This window comes from Carassius gibelio, chromosome B22, assembly GCF_023724105.1.
Source record: "Carassius gibelio isolate Cgi1373 ecotype wild population from Czech Republic chromosome B22, carGib1.2-hapl.c, whole genome shotgun sequence".
Taxonomy (NCBI): Eukaryota; Metazoa; Chordata; class Actinopteri; order Cypriniformes; family Cyprinidae; genus Carassius; species Carassius gibelio.
In genome coordinates, this window is record NC_068417.1 from 9,775,812 (window position 1) to 9,792,911 (window position 17,100).

The 17,100-nt window shown below is 39.3% G+C and overlaps 3 protein-coding genes across 4 annotated transcripts in view; all 3 read right to left on the bottom strand.

The window, feature by feature from the left end:
- Positions 1 to 226: 226 nt before the first annotated feature.
- LOC127987321 (uncharacterized) overlaps positions 227 to 17,100 on the bottom strand; it is a 157,037-nt gene continuing 140,163 nt past the window's right edge. The window contains exons 2-5 of the mRNA XM_052589602.1: positions 6,314 to 6,628; positions 5,725 to 6,009; positions 1,172 to 1,363; positions 227 to 582 (exon numbers count right to left, since the gene is read on the bottom strand). Coding sequence (XP_052445562.1) covers positions 242 to 582; positions 1,172 to 1,363; positions 5,725 to 6,009; positions 6,314 to 6,605 — 1,110 coding nt within the window. The 5' untranslated portion in view covers positions 6,606 to 6,628 and the 3' untranslated portion in view covers positions 227 to 241. The remainder of the gene's footprint in view (positions 583 to 1,171; positions 1,364 to 5,724; positions 6,010 to 6,313; positions 6,629 to 17,100) is intronic.
- Positions 9,709 to 11,897, bottom strand: LOC127987334 (SLAM family member 5-like). 2 transcript variants are annotated; one of them, XM_052589628.1, is made up of 4 exons: positions 11,678 to 11,897; positions 11,026 to 11,355; positions 10,578 to 10,853; positions 9,709 to 10,004 (listed from the first exon to the last, which is right to left on the bottom strand). In XM_052589628.1, the coding sequence occupies exons 1-4, from the start codon at positions 11,733 to 11,735 to the stop codon at positions 9,988 to 9,990; spliced, it is 681 nt and encodes a 226-aa protein (XP_052445588.1). In that variant the 5' UTR covers positions 11,736 to 11,897; the 3' UTR covers positions 9,709 to 9,987. The 2 variants fall into 2 exon arrangements, with proteins under 2 accessions (XP_052445588.1, XP_052445587.1); XM_052589627.1 differs by lacking the exon at positions 9,709 to 10,004 and having other exon boundaries at positions 10,325 to 10,853.
- LOC127987320 (uncharacterized) overlaps positions 15,391 to 17,100 on the bottom strand; it is a 214,835-nt gene continuing 213,125 nt past the window's right edge. Inside the window, exons 5-6 of the mRNA XM_052589601.1 lie at positions 16,012 to 16,114; positions 15,391 to 15,922 (exon numbers count right to left, since the gene is read on the bottom strand). Coding sequence (XP_052445561.1) covers positions 15,771 to 15,922; positions 16,012 to 16,114 — 255 coding nt within the window. The 3' untranslated portion in view covers positions 15,391 to 15,770. The remainder of the gene's footprint in view (positions 15,923 to 16,011; positions 16,115 to 17,100) is intronic.

The window sequence follows — 17,100 nt, forward strand, 5'->3', positions numbered from 1 at the left end:
GGCTATATTACACATTGTAATATTATACAATGTTGTGCGCTATCTGTCACGCTCACTGAAGGCTCGCTGAAGTGAACTAACCCTGGAACCAGAGTAGGTTAAGTTCAGAGAGTGAGTTGCTATGACTACTAACATACCCTGAAAGTTACCGCCGTTTTTGGAACCGAAAGTTGAGGTTGCCCGCTTATTCTTAAACATACCCGGGTATGTAACCTGCTTTCTGGAATATCCCCCAGCTCAGTCAATAAATGTTAATATCAGCACCAACATCAACTAATATCAGCTCTGCTGTACCTGAACATGTGTGACAGAGTTGAGTGATGTCCAGATGTGTGGTCTGGTTTGTGATGGGATTGTTGATCACACAGCTGTAGCTGTTTTTCTCCTGATATTCCACCTCCAGAGGTAGAGAGAGACTGATGCTGAGATCAGACACACTGATGCTGGACAATAAACTGTTTCCTTTGTACCAGGAGAGAGTCACATGACTCAGATTCACCACTGAACACAACAATGAACAATTTGAAGATGATGATGAACATTGTGAAGAGTTTCTGCTGATGACAGGAACAGGAAGACGAGCTAAAAACATGAGAACAAAGACAAATGAGGATGAATGAAGATATTCAAGCAGATTAGGAAGGAACCAAGACCATGTGAACACTTACATGTGTATTTTCCATTTCAGAAAAAAAATATATATATATTATTATTATCTCCACATGAAAACACGAACACATGATATGATGCACTGTCAAGAGCATGCCAGACCAACAGGTGGTAATATAATCTCAACAATAAAGCCATGTTGGCCAAGGGGAAGCCTGAAAAAGTTTCCAGTAGTCGGAGATAACAGCGCTGGTTCTGACTTCACAAGCCAAAAGAACTCAGCTTTCACTTTCTATGTTTAAAATTTTCAGTTTCAGTGACTTGACACTGCGTTTACGTGTGGACGAATGGCCAAACTGTAGAAAAACCTGCAGTTTTGAAAATGACTGCATTCAGGGCCAAAGACTGAGAGCATTTAAAAAGTAGAGCATTTAAAATCTATTTAAAAGAACTAAAAGAAACCTCACAACATCTATTCTATAATTCTAAGTAATTTTATACTTCTTTAGCTTTACTTTAATGCAGCAATTAATTAAATAAATAAAACCAATAACACACTTACCATAGAAAATTAAACTGAAACTCTCAGTATGTGGAGTTGTGTGAGTGGTGTTTGTGATAGTCAGAGATCCAGTTTGTTTGTCCATCTTCAGTCTGTCTATGAACCTCCCATCAAGAACATCATCATATACAGCCATGCTGTTGGTCGGTTTATTGATTTCATCTAGTTGAATCACTTTATCCTCTAACACACCTGAAGAGTTTTTCATAGATTACACATAAAATCACTTGATGTTGATTTGATGAAGCTTCCCTAAAATACTTTTAATAATTTGAATATGAAATTAGTAATATTCTGCACCAGTACAAAGACAAAAGTTTTTTTGAGTTTAGGCCTGAATGCAAACTTGATCTGGCAGAAAAAAAATCAATTACAGTTAATTTATATCGATATTAGAATAACAGTGAATGTTAATCATCTCTGACTAATTTAACCAGTATTTTATAACTTGGTATCAGAACAGAAGTAATTGATACCTTATCATATTAACATATTTAAAACCCAACCAGATGCCGCAAACAAAACGTCTCGGTTACGTATGGTAACCCTCATTCCCTGAAGGAGGGAACGGAGATGCCACATCGGTTACCGACACGAAATGGGATATCGCGTCAATAGACCAATCTACTTTGAGTGTAAACTAAATGAGCCAATGCACATTGGCATGCAATTATTGCATCCAGAAAGCATACCCATTCCGCTTGGAACAGGGACACTGCGGAAGCCCCATCCTTCCCGAAGGAGTGGCCTGGACTTTGAGGGGGTGGAGAGAGAAAGCCTTTGCTACAGCCCTTGTTGCAGAAAGGAAAGCACGACCGCAATCGGACATCTACAGGGGGCCTCTCGGCAAGAAGAACACCACTCGACGAACAGGTTCCACTTCAAGGCGTAAGCGTGTCTCGTAGACAGTGCTCTTGCCGAAGTGATGGTGTCCACTACCTCCTGGGGTAGTTCACCTAGAACCTCCGCGTCCCATCCAGGGACCAGACATGGCGTTTCCAAAGGTCTGGACACGGGTGCCAAACGGTGCCTAGTCTCTGAGTCAGTAGATCCTTCCCAAGAGAAATCTGCCAATACGGCACCACTAGCAAGATTTGCTCTTCGTCCTCCTGGACTTTGCACAGTGTCTGTGTGAGAAGGCTCACTGGGGGAAAACACATATTTGTGTAGGCCCCATGGCCAGCTGTGTGCCAGTGCATCTGTCCCGAGAGTTCCCTCGGTCAGGGAGTTGAACAACTGGCAGTGAGAGGTTTCTGGAGAAGCAAAGAAGTCTACCTTAGAAGCTCCGAACCGTCTCCAAATCAGCTGAACCGTCAGGGGATGGAGTCACCATTCTCCCAGGAGCATTGCTTGAGACAGGTCGTTGGCTGTACAATTGAGCAGGCCTGGAATGTGAATGGCACGAAGTGACCTCAGAACATTCCGACTCCAATAGAGGAGGTGGCAGGCGAGTTGTGACATACGACGGGAGCGCAGACCACCCTGTCGGTTGATGTACGCAATGGTTGCTGTGTTGTCCGTTCAGACCAGCACATGCTAGCCTTGTAAGTGACCTTTGAGATGGTTCAAGGCTAGGTGCACTGCTAACAACTCTAGGCAACTGATATGCCACTGCAGCTGCGGGCCCGTCCAAACCACTGAGACTGCATGCCTGTTGTAGGTGGCCCCCCAGCCGGTGGTGGAGGTATACGTGTAAACCACAGCATGCTTGGAGTTCTGCTCTAGGGGCACCCCTGCCTGGAGAAATGCAAGATATGACCACAGGATGAGGGTTTGGTGACAGGCTGGTGTAACTTGGACCAGTTGAGTCCCATGCTTCCACGCCTACCTTGGGACTCTGCCATTAAGCCAGTGGTGGAACGGTCTCATATGTAACAGGTAGAGCGGTGTAAGAGCTGCCGCAGCTGTCATATGCACTAGTAGTCTCTGAAAAAGTTTCAGTGGGACCGCTGTCCTTTCCTTGAACATATTCAAGCAGGCTAGCACCGATTGCACACGTTCCTCTGTGAAGTGTGCTGTCTGTTCAACTGTTCAACTGAATCCAACTCCATACCAAGAAAAGAGATCCTCTGCATCGGCGAGAGTTTGCTCTTTTCCCAGTTGACCCAAAGGCCCAACCGGCTAAGGTGCCAGTGAACCAAATCCCTGTGCTCGCCCAACTGATCCCGAGATTGTGCTAGTATTAGCCAATCATCTAGATAGTTGAGAATGTGAACATCCTGCTCTCTGAGGGGAACAATAGCTGCCTCCATGACTTTCATGAAGACACGGGGAGACAGGGAGAGCCCGAAGGGCAGGACCTTGTACGGATATACCCGTCCTTCGAACACAAACCGCAGAAAAGGTCTGTGGCATGGAAGGATGGATACATGAAGGTACGTGTCCTTCAGGTCGATCGCTGCCAACGAATCTTGGGGATGGATGCACCCGAAAATGCGTTTCTGCGTCAACATCTTGAACTTGACTCGCAGATCCAGGATCAGTCATAACCTACCACCTTTCTTAGGTACAATGAAGTAAGGGTTGTAAAACTCAGCCCTCATATCAGCTGGAGGGACCAGCTCTATCGCGTCCTTTGCCAGTAGGACTGCGATCTCTTCCGCAGAACAGGAGCATCGGACGCCTTCACTGTAGTAAAGCGGATACTGCTGAACTTGGGGGGACACCGGGCGAACTGAATCACATAGCTGAGGCTGATGATCCACAGAAGCCAGCGAGATGGATTGGGTAGTGCTGACCAGGTGCTTAGAAAATTTACAAGCAGGACCTGCAGAACCACAGCTATACCCGCAGTGGGGCAGCGAGGTGGAATACAGGGACCCAACTCGGGTGGCAGGCTGGAGTGTGGTGCGAGTGGGGGGTGCAGGGCTCACCTTGTTCCACAGGTTGGTAGAGGGTGCATGAGTAGGGCCTTTGTTGACAATCTCGAACGACCCGCTGCTGCCATCTGGTGAAAGAGGAGGAAACTCATCGAGATTTCCAAATTCTCCCCCTGGTCCTCCTGCAGGGGACGGAGAGGTGCCTTCACCATCCCCCAGAAAGCAGCTCTCTCTGTGTCACCCGTCCCGGGTCTCTTGCTCTTCCGCTCACTGCCAGGTTTGATAGGGGCCAGGATGGGAGGGGCGGCCTGCCTGCAACTAGCTATACAGCACCATTTGTTGGAGGCTGCTGCAGATGCAGCGCGGGAGCAGATGAATGGGGCCACCCTCGGTGACAAGCAGAATGAGCCCCAGATCGCTGCAACGGGACTCCACCCCCCTGAAGGTAGAAGAGACTGGTTCGCAGCTCCGAGATGGTCATCTTCCCGCAGTGGGAACATGACTCATCCACAAAGACCACCTCAGCGTGCTCGACGCCCAGACATGTGAGGCAGCTATAGTGACTATCACCCATCGCCAAGGAAGGACCACACCCAGAAACGGCATCCTGATAAGGACGATCCGTCGTCTTTACAAAGACACAAAGGCGCACAGGGGAATTGGCCGCAGCCTGAAGTGTGCAATCCACTCGATGACCACCGCTGAATCGCTGTCTCGCCAACACTTAAAGCTTCTGAGAGCATGCTGAACTTGTAGTTCACAGCAGACACAGTTGAGCAGAACAATAGCTGGTATGCATTGCACTGCCTTCTTATACTCACACTGTGATCAGTGGCATCTTGAATGGTTTCAGTCCATAAATATGAAAAAACTAACTCTTCAAAACTGGTTCAGTAATGAAATGACAGATGATCTGATGACAGAGCAAGTTTTTAGTAAAGTTCTGTGTATCTCCTCTTTCACCAGAAATAACTGCACATCTTTGGCAGGGCTGATTGTTCATTAGCAGTTTTTTACTTTAAGCCCCAATCTGCAACTTTCTGCAGATCTTGTTTGATGCTTTTATTTTTAAATGTGTCTTGTGAAGCTGAGAAGTTAAAAATGTAAAACTTTTACTTTTGTGAGTCTTAAACTAACATTCAAGGCTTGTCATGAGATCCGATACAAACCAGTGTTATTTCAGTATCATTGATACACTATTATATATTTTTACTAATATTTTTAACTAATTTTTTATTTTCCATATTTGTATATGTGTGTGTTTAGTTTCAGTTTCAACCTTCAACCAGTTCAAATCGATTCATACAGTGCTGATGGAGCTTCAGAATTCACTCTTTGAGGAAGAGGAATATAGAAAGACATAAAAGATCAGTGATCAAAAATCTCAGCCCCACCCACTAGAGCAGAAAAAAATAATCAGATCACAGCTTCTCCAAGCATACCAGACTGTGTTCTTCTGAACTACAAACCAACCTCTATAAGTTATGGCTACTGGGTCATTCCTTATAGTATACAATAATAATACTGCATATTTTACATACAACACTCATCTTTCATGTTATATGGTTTCCAATGCATAGATGTACTTATTTAACAAAAATTCATAATGATTGTTATGAAAGAATTATAATACTTGTTGAAGCACTTATCATATTCCTTAACTTCACTTCAAATAAAGCTTACATATTTCTAAATCATCCCTTCTGAATAGCATATGTACCTTAGCTACTGTACCTGGACATGGTTGACAGAGTTGAGTGATGTCCAGATGTGTGGTCTGGTTTGTGATGGGATTGTTGATCACACAGCTGTAGCTGTTTTTCTCCTGATATTCCACCTCCAGAGGTAGAGAGAGACTGATGCTGAGATCAGACACACTGATGCTGGACAATAAACTGTTTCCTTTGTACCAGGAGAGAGTCACATGACCCACATTCACCACTGAACACACCAGTGAACAGTTTGAAGATGATGATGAAGAAGAACATACTTGGCTGATGACAGGAACAGGCAGACGAGCTGAAAACACGAGAGAACAGAGAAATTTGGATGAATGAAGATATTCAAGCTCGAGGAAAAAAACATTGAGAGGAACCAAGACTGATCAAAAGAAGAGCAATTCAAATAATCTAACAGTTGAATATTAACCTGATTTACTTTATGAATAAAACATCATCCACTGATATTTTACTTTAGATCGGCTGAAATGCTGTATCAAAAGAAGTGAAATCAATTGTTGTGAAATCAGACATATAAGAATCAAAATGCTGTGTGGAATAATACTTTTTGTAGTTCAAACAGCTGAAGCCAATATTTAACTCACCATAGACAATGAGGTTGTAATCAATACTTATATAGAGGATCTGTGCTTTATAACGTCCAGCATGTTTCATCGTGGTGTTTGTGATGGTCAGATCTCCAGTTTGATCGTCCAGCTTCAGTCTGTTTCTGAATCTCCCATCAAGAACACCATCATACACAGAGAATCTGTTGGTCTGTTTATTGATTACAGCTATTAACGTTCTTGCACGTCCAAAAATCCACTGAATCTCACAATCTTCCATTTCAGAAATAGCAATAAAACCAGAGTTAAGAGTGACTGAATCTCCCTCCATCACCACTACTTTACCAAACACACCTGAAGAACAGAGTTTATCACAGATTAAAGCTTTAAAAATCACTTATTGTTGGTCTGATGAAGCTTTTAATAAAATACTTTTATTCATAATCATACATCATTGTGATTATTTATATGATGTTTAAATCACTATAATGCTGACGTATAACGTACATAAGTCATAACAAACTAAAAATATTCTGAAATAACTTGGCTTCTCTTGAGACTTCCCTGCTTTGCAGCATAGTTAATGATATGCTATAAAGCCCGACATTGGTTGCAAGGTAGTTTGTGATGTAAGAAACACAGGTGATTTTAAACCATGCTTTTGAGAAACTGAGTTTTTTCTCCACAGAGGGTCTGTAATCTGCTAGCATGTCTTTCTTTCTTAGCTAGTAATGGGCTGTACTAGCTAAAAGCATCCACCCTTTTATGGTACATATAACATAACGTTGTATTGCATACAGCAACGCATGCAGGCTTCGCAGCCCTGGACTCTGCTGGTGAGTGTTTTCTGGAACAAATGAGTGGAAACAACACGTAATGCAGAAGTTCAATCAAGTGAAATGCTAACATCTCCAACTGTAATGACTCTAAGTTTGACTATTTCTAATTATATATGGATATACATATAAGCACCTACTGTGGTTCTTTTCTGTGTCTGCGGTGGATTTCATAAATGTTGTTGTGCACTGTATCGCAATTGTTTCCAAGATCATGTTGGGGGATTTTCTCGTATAAACACAGTGTATATATATATAACTTCTTATTTATAAAACTCTCAGTAGATTTCATCCCTAAAGTCTAGGCATAAATGCACAAAAACTTTCAGATTTATAAAACCATGCATAAATCCCTTTATAAATCAGTTTCAGGGGAAGATTGTGCGTACGTGAATCTCCACCTCGCCGAAAATAGAGTTTTAAAACGTTGTTTACTTCATTACTTTTCTCATTCGAGGAAAAGTAGTTTGTATGCATGGTCTAGAATGTCCTTATGTATTTTCACCAAGTTTATTTTTTTATAAATCTGGATATGTGCATGGAAAATTGCATACACATATTTTGATTCCCATTTTGTATGTACGCAATGTTTATAAATGAGACCCCTGCTGGGTTTGGATTTTTCTGTATAGGTTTGTGTTTGCCCACCACTAGTATTTAATGCCCCCTTCAATACTGGCCTGTAACAGTGAATGTCAATCCTCTCTGACTAATTCAACCATTCATTTATTACATGGTATAAGAAAAGAAACAACTGAAGTCATAAAAACACATTTCAGACTCACCATCCAGACGCCAGAAACACAAACAGAACAAAACAATCCAAAACATCTTCAATGGTTTCAGTCCACAAATCATATTAAAGATAAACTCTTCAAAACTGGTTCAGTAATACAATGTCAGATGAGCTGATGTGAGACTGCTCTGTAGTAAAGTGAAGTGAAACTCCACCTTCGACTAATATAACTGCACACTTTTAAGTGTTAATGCATGTGACCATCTAGCACTGTTTTTTGGCAAAAAACAAAAACACATTCTGAACATTGTCACTTTTAGCTCCAGAAGGTGTCAACTTCCTGTAGGTCAGTGGTGTTGTTTTCAACAGTAACAAACTGACCCATAATATGTGAAATGTGTCTTTAAGCTCATTTGTTGTTTATTTCTTATCAAACGTCTGAATTGTTTCTCCTCTCACTCAGACTGATTTCAGAGTTGGCTTTATGGAGCAGGAACAGATCTCCTGCTTAAGATATTTTAGATTTAGTCCGAGAGCTCTCAGTCCCTCCATTGAAGCTGTGTGAACAGTATACTGTCCATGTCCAGAAAGGTAAGAAAAACATCATCAGTGTAGTCCATGTGACATCAGAGGCTCAGTTAGAATATTTTGAAGAATCGAAAATACATTTTGGTCCAAAAATAGCAAAAACTATGACTTTATTCAGCATTGCCTTCTCTTCTATGTCTATTGTTAGACAGTTCAAATCAAAGCAGTTTGTCATATCCGGTTCGCGAACGAATCATTCGATGTAACCAGATCTTTTTGAACCAGTTCACCAAATCAAACTGAATCGTTTTAAACGGTTCGCATCTCTAATGCGCATTAATCCACAAATGACTTAAGCTGTTAACATGACTTAAGATGTTAACACTCCCTCGGAGTTAAAACAAACCAATATCCCGGAGTAATGCATGCACTCAAACAGTACACTGACTGAACTGCTGTGAAGAGAGAACTGAAGATGAACACAGAGCCGAGCCAGATAACGAACAATAGACTGACTCGTTCACTCATTTAAACGTTGCATCTTGTAATATAGCGTAACCAGTAATTTATTACATGATACCAGAACAGAAACAACTGAAGCCTTGATATCTTTTAAAACTCACCATCCAGACGCCACAAACACAAACAGAACAAAACAGTACAAAACTGTGTCAGCAATAAAATGTAAGATGCACTGATGTGAAGAAACTCCACCTTCATCTAAAATAACTGCACATCTTCACTCTGAACTTTGGGTCTGTCCAAATTCTCACACTTGCAGTCTTGGCATCTTATATGTAGGCAACAGGAAGTAAGTGTGCAAGACTTTAAAATGGCACACTAAACCCACACAATCTTGAATACTGGTTCAGAGCACATCCCATCATGCATCACGTTTGGGAACTCACATCATACAAATAAGTCATCTAGTTAGATGGACGGTCAAGTCCAAAGAACAGAAACATGGGTATCTATTCACAATCATTTAGAGCTTCAGTAGGCCTCAACTTCCTGTAGATCAATGATGTAATTTTCAACAGAAACAAACAGACCTGCAACGTGTTCAAAGTGTCTTAAATCAACAGTTTCATCTTGTCATGAGTTTCTGCGGTCAATGGAAACAAGGATGAAGCATTATTTGAAACTGGACGTCACAAAGCTCAGTGCAAGTAGTTCATTCTGTATGATCAGTGATCTTTCAGTGATCAGTTTTGCCAATGTCAGTGTTGTTCCACAATGTAGATTTACTTCACTTCTTCTCAGCAGGAGAGACAATGAAGAAACCTTTCACTTGACATCATAAATGTAATAAAACTTGGAGAAACTCTTGAACCTCAGAGTGAGAAAGCTTTATTGATAAAGACAAGCAAGCCATTACAGATGAGAAATGGACAGCAGTAGTAAAGTGAGGTTTGTGTATCTTATAGAAAAATATAAAATATATAATTTAGAGAGAGAGCTTTCATGTTCAGCCAGAAGAGAAGTTCAGTCAAGATCCTTATGAGACAGGACATTTTCCTGATGTGTGAATGTGTCCGTGATATCAGATCTGATGTCATAAACCAGAAAAATGACAGTAGCCACGCCCACCAGAGCAGAGAGGACCAATCGGATCACAGCTTCACAGAGTCTGAAGAATAAAAACACAAGCTCAATAAATGCTAAGTTCTCCATTCACTGATAGAGAGTTAAAAATAAAACCAAATTTTGTCATTTTAAAGATAAAACAACATATAAATGCAATAATGATCTAGTTTCACAAGTTCAAATTAAAAATAAATAAATAGTTAAACTGATGTTTATCTCACTGTGATTTTGCAGTTCTGACTTTTGTGTAGAAGAACATGCAACCAATGCTTTGTCCAAATTCACCCTTAAATACGACACTATTATGTCAGAAAACAGAATGATCTGAAACACGATTGCACTGTGATATGTATCTAATTCTCTCAGTCCGCCTGCACAGTTTATACTCGCGCATTTATCCTCATGAACATCAAGAAGCTTTCACTGATCTTACATTTTTCAATCTTAAAACCAGGAAAAGGTTTTAAATATTGAAAAAAAGAATTTGCAGGGATTTTTTGCCCCATATATTTTTATATATATTAAACTGTCATTCATTTCCATCACTGGTGTATGCGCGGCAGGGCACTTTTTCAAGTATAAGTGGATATACATGTGAATACTGATATTGACGTACCATCACACGTGTGACAGAGTTGAGTGATGTTGACATGTACAGTCTGGTGGCTGATGGGATTGTTGAGCACACAGCTGTACGTGTTTTTATCCTGATTTTCCACCCAGAGACGTAAAGAAATGTCACTGCTGAGACCATACACTCTGAAGCTGGTCAATAAACTGTTTCCTTTGTACCAGGAGAGAGTCACATTTCTCACATCCGCAGCCGAACACACAACTGAACATGAAGAACATTCTGAAGAGACCCGGCTGATGACAGGAACGGGCAGACGAGCTGAAATCATGAGAGAATAAAGAGAAATGAGGATGAGTGAAGATACTGAAGTAGGTGGGGAATAAACATTGAGAGGAACCATGACTAAAAACAACAATCTGCTATAGAAAGCCAACCTAGTCATTTCAAGTATTTAGCGATAATAATATTCTTGATAAAATGTCTAACTCACCATAGACAGTGAGACTGAATCTACTTCTCACATGGTTGGTCAGTAGTTCATACTGTCCAGCATCTTCAGTTGTGATGTTTGTGATGGTCAGAGATCCAGTTTGATTGTTCAGCTTCAGTCTGTTTCTGAATCTCCCATCAAGAACATCATCATACACAGTGATTCTGTCGTCTGTTACATTGATTTCAGCTATTAAAGTGTGTTCTTTTCCAGACCTAAACATCCACTGAATCCAATCATCATCCTTCATTTCAGTAAGATTAGAGAATAGAGTGACTGAATCTCCTTCATTTACTGAAATTAGTCTCATTCCTCGAGCAACAAACCCACCTGAAGAACAGATTTTTTAACAGATTAAAGCTTTAAATTCACCTAATGTTGGTTTGATGTAGCTTCACTAGAATACTTGTAATTACTTTAGTCTGAAGCGAAAAAGATAACTACAATAATAAGAAAGACTTCTATCTAAACTGATTTAGTTTAGACCTGAACTTTCTCTAAACTTGGTCTGACAGTAAAATCACAATTCAGTTATGTCTATATGAGAATAACTGTTAATGTTAATCCTCTCTTGGCTGATTTACCAATAATTTCTGCATGGTACCAAAACAGAAACAACCATAAAAGCCATAAAAACCCATTTCAAACTCACCATCCGGACGCCAGAAACACAAACAGAACAAGACTAATTTCAGTGACATTTTCTTCATCGGTTCACTGAAAAGCTCTTGGTAGTAATCCTTTAAAATGTCAGAAAGCACTGAAACATGACTGAACTGTGATATTTATTTGCTTGTTTGTGAATCCTCCCCCAAACTCAGTTCGTTTCCACCCACACGCTCATCTCATTTAACATCACGAACATCAATAAGTGTTAGCTGTTCAAATTCACTCTGGCACTGAATAAATGTAATGTAATGTATGAATGTAATCTGGATGTTTTACATCTGCCATGTTGTCTTTATCACATGACCTATCAGCATCATATCATGCTGAAAAACCAACATGATGTGCTGGACCAACTGTCAAAAATATCCATCTAACGCATCTTTACCTAGTAAAACTATTAAAAAGCAGCAGAGCTTACTGTAAAAAGTGCTGAGTAATCACGTCATCTCTATAAGAACTTTATGTCAGAAACGATTGGCCAGTATTTTGAAAAGGTCCTGTTCTCACATTATCTTTTAATAGCAATTTGTCATAATGAAGAGACTGAACGTGTGAAAAGGGCTTACGCTGTGTCTAAAAGGTAACTCGGTGTTAACTTCTTGTTTGTTGAACTGTTGCATAAAATCAACATCACATTTGCAATCTTGCTGAGATCACGCTCTTGCAATATTGCATAACTCAGTCATATAAAAAAAAATAATAATAATAATAATAAATAAATAAATAAAAATACTCATATCTTGACTTTTGTTAAATCACTAAGTAATATTTTTTTTTTTACTGGTTTGTCTTTACTTTTAAACCACTGAAAAAAATAATACCAAAAAAAAAGAAATTCATTATATTATATTTTGAGGGAGTTACAAATTTATCCACTGTAGTGGACAGCATGCATCAAACGTATAAAAAGTGAATCAACAGAACTTAATGAGCTACATCATGTAGTGAAAGTGTGCACGTGCAGGAGTTTATCACACTAGGGGAAAAAATACTTCACCTTCCAACTATTGACTAACACAACAGCAATCACAAACATCCAGCAAGAAGCTGTTTATCCACCGACAGATCAAACCACGTTACTGAATAGATTGTGCAAAACAAACAGGGACATTTTGTAGGGTCCATTCAGACTTCATGTATTGTTACAACAAAATATGTCAATTTAAAATGACTGAAAAAAATACAGAAACCTGTATATGTATTTGTTCATCTAGATACATTTGCATTTGTTTATCCAGATTTTGCCATTTTGCCAAATCTGTGCAAAATAAGTATTTTGAAACTGTTCAGTTGAAACACATGTGAGCTTTCTCTTTTCTTCGGAAAATAAAAATATAAAAAAGAGGCCTGGTTCATTGTTTCCTGAAATTTGAGTATGATGAACTTAAACAACAATCCTCATATTTTAACTGTATTTATAGCCTATACTGTAGCAAGGTTTAGAAAAAGCAAACATTCAACATTAAACTCAAAACATTTAACCTTTTAGTGAATCAAACTCTCCAACTAAAAAAAAGCATGTGAAGCGTCGACCACCTCCTTCTGGATGAACCATCGAGAGGGGAAATGGACTGTGATGAAGAACTTCAACACTTAATAACATATCTGTCAAATATATATATATATATATATATATATATATATATATATATATATATATATATTAATACAAAAATAATCCCAGGGTTGCGTTCAGCCCTGACAAAACATTGCAAAACATGTTTAAATGGAAACAGTGGTGCAGAATAGTGAAGGGTTTGTAGAAACTGTGGTTCCTAATTGTTGTAATCCAACAATTGCCTCGCATTTCGGGATGAAAAGACAAACATTTCAGTTGAAGAATAATCCACTTCTTACCTCCGAGACTGTGTTCTGATCTATATGACCTTATTGTTTATTTATTGTGAGTATTAGGCTTATCATTGTTTATACTAAAGAAAGCATTATTTGATAATCTAGAGTATTCTTCATTCACAATAAACTCATTAGAGGAAGATCACTTAGAGGAAATATAAAAAACAAAAATCACACTATATTTTAAACAGTAATAGAGGGTAAAAGGCAGATGGAGTTATTGTAATCAAAATATAATTTGTGAGAAATAGAATCAGAGAAAGTTTAATCATTGTTCAGAGCTGAAACACGTGTTCATCACCGCCTTCCCTAACCTACATCACAATTAATTTTCATACATACATCCTCTTTTACATCATGGCAAATAAACAAGCTTTTGCTGATCTTACATTTTCAAACTCAAAACCAGGAACAGAGTTCAGAAAGTTCTGACAATCAGCAAACAGCTTGTCTAAAGCCATTTAAGTCTAAGTCCAAACCAATGCAAATTAAAACAGTCTTGGTGATATGTCTCTGCCCATGGCATTTTCAAGTCACAGTGTGTATCAGTCTCTCCTCTCTTCCTTCTCTGCAAATGTCTTAACTGCTAAAACATCATACTACCACAACAAAATTAACAACTGTTCTGACTCTCGCACACATTTCAAAACTTTCTCTTCTCTTCTTAATCTGCCTCCACCTCATCCTTCATCGACTCTTACGGCCGACAACTTTGCAGTTTTCTTCACACATAGGACAAAAACCATCAGTGACCAATTCTCCACACCACAGACTGATGATAAAATCACAACTTCTTGCTACTGGGGTTTCTCAAGGCTCAGTACTTGGACCATTTCTCTTGTCCATCTACATGATGTCATTAGGATCTGTCATTCATGTAGTGGGGAGGTCGTGGCCTAGTGGTTAGAGAGTTTGACTCCTAACCCTAGGGATATGGGTTCAAGTCTCGGGCTGGCAATAGCATGACTTAGGTGCCCTTGAGCAAGGCACTGAACCTGCAACTGCTCCCTGGGCACTGCAGCATAAATAGCTGCCCACTGCTCCAGGTGTTGTGTCCTTGGTTTGTGTGTGTGTGTGCACTTTGGATGGGTTAAATACAGAGCACAAATTCTGAGTATGGGTCACCATACTTGGCTGAATGTCACTTTCATGGCTTTTCACTTTACATGGCACTTTCACTTTACATGGCTTTTCCTATCACTGCTATGCTGATGACACTCAACTCTACTTCTCATTCCATCCAGATGATCCGATGGTAGCTGCTCGCATTGCAGCCTGTCTGAGTGACATTTCTAGATGGATGAATGACCATCTCCTTAAGCTCAACCTTACTGAGACAGAACTGCTGGTGGTGCCAGCTAAACCATAATTTCATCGCAACTACTCTGTACAGCTGTGTTCGTCAATTTAAATGTAAATTTAAATTTATGCATTTAGCAGACGCTTTTATCCAAAGAGACTTACAGTGCATTCAGGCTACCTATTTTTATCTATCATTTTTACCTATCACCAATTTAAGAATACTTTTTAAGAATAAACCAAGTTGAAAACATTTAAGAATGTAAATCTGTGTGTATGTTGCACAGCGCTGAACCATTATAAAACACATAGAGTTAGTATTCCTCAAGAGAGTGTTCAACATAATAAATGTCATAAAAAAACATAGAGAGTCCCTCGAAGCTCAGAGTGAGAAAACTTTATTGATAAAGGTAAGCAAATACAGATGACAAATGGACAGCAGAAAAGTGATATATATATATATATATATATATATATATATATATATATATATATATATATATATATATATATATATATATATATACAATAAAGCATTTAAACTAGATTTTACGGAAATTATAATAATGCGATAGCACTTCTGTTTTCTTGTTTTCATGTTCTGCCAGTTGAAGAGCTTCAGTATTAAAGCCGTCTGATCCGTATAAAATAAAACTACAAGGTACACTCAGAAAATATGAAAGCTAATGTTGTAATAGAATTAAGATTGTATAAAAAGGCATTGTAATATTGATGAATCATGGCATTTGATCATATACGCAACTGTTACTATTACTATTATACGCGAATGTTACTATTAATAATATTTTAGCCTGAAAATGATTTGCTAATAATTAAACAGGAAAAGCATAATACAAAAGCATTTGTATTAAAATAATTAAAAATGATACACACAATTGTTATAGAATTAATGACATGCGAATTTAGGTTTGTGACGCTGGAAAACATGCATGATCTTGTTCAGTTCTTCTGGATCTGATGTCATAAACCAGAAAAATTACAGTAGCCACGCCCACCAAAGCAGAGAGGACCAATCGGATCACAGCTTCAGTAGAACCACAACAGTGTTCAGAGTCTGAGGAATAAAATCATGAAACTGAGATCAGCTCAGTCAGTAGACGTTAATATCAGCACCAACATCAACTAATATCAGCTCTGCTGTACCTGAACATGGTTGACAGAGTTGACTGATGTCCAGATGTGTGGTCTGGTTTCTGATGGGATTGTTGATCACACAGCTGTAGCTGTTTTTATCCTGATATTCCACCTCCAGAGGTATAGAGAGACTGATGCTGAAATCAGACACACTGATACTGGACAATAAACTGTTTCCTTTGTACCAGGAGAGAGTCACATGACTCACATTCACCACTGAACACACCAGTGAACAGTTGGAAGATGATGATGATGATGATGATGATGAAGAACATTGTGAAGAATTTCTGCTGATGATAGGAATAGGCAGACGAACTGAAAACATGAGAGAATAGATATAAATGAGGATTAAAGATGATACTGAAGAATACAAAGAATAAACCCTGAAAGAACCAAGACTGATTTAAAGTAGAAAGTTTAAAACAATCTGATGCTCACTGCTAAAAAAAACTAAGTGAACACTTAAATCACATACTGAATCTCAATGAATATATTCAAATTGATGGTGAATGTCCGTGCTGATTTGCTGTCAGCTATGCATTAAAACATTTTAATGCATTGGTAGTTCCAGGTCAGTTTAATTACCTTACTAGTTTAATTTGCTGCTTTCAATGACACAGTGGGAGAGAGAGAGAAAGAGAGAGAGATAGAAGATCATGCAGTGCAAATACAGAAACATTCAGGGGCAAAAAAACATGTCAGTGCTGCCCTGTGAATTTAATAAAATAGCTTCAACACTGAATTGCTAAATTGTGTTCCCTTTCAGTCAGTCACGTTCGACGTTACGAATGGGATCTCGCCCGAGAGCCCAATCACCTTCGAGTGGTACAAAACGAGCCAAGTACCTTGGTCTGCGGAATTTGCATCGCGAGCTCCGCCCCGCAGAGCGGGTATATAAGGAGCAACGCGAGCAACTCGCATTCAAGCTTTCGCTTCGGAGCCGAGCACATCACTTGCTGCAATCACAGGAGTGTTTACAAGCAAGAGCTGGTGTTGGTGTGACGGCGACAGCTCCCGCGTTCCCCTGAGTGCTTTAACACCTCTAAAAGAGACAATTTCTCTCACAAAAGAGATACGGGCCGATTTGCGTCTTTTTAA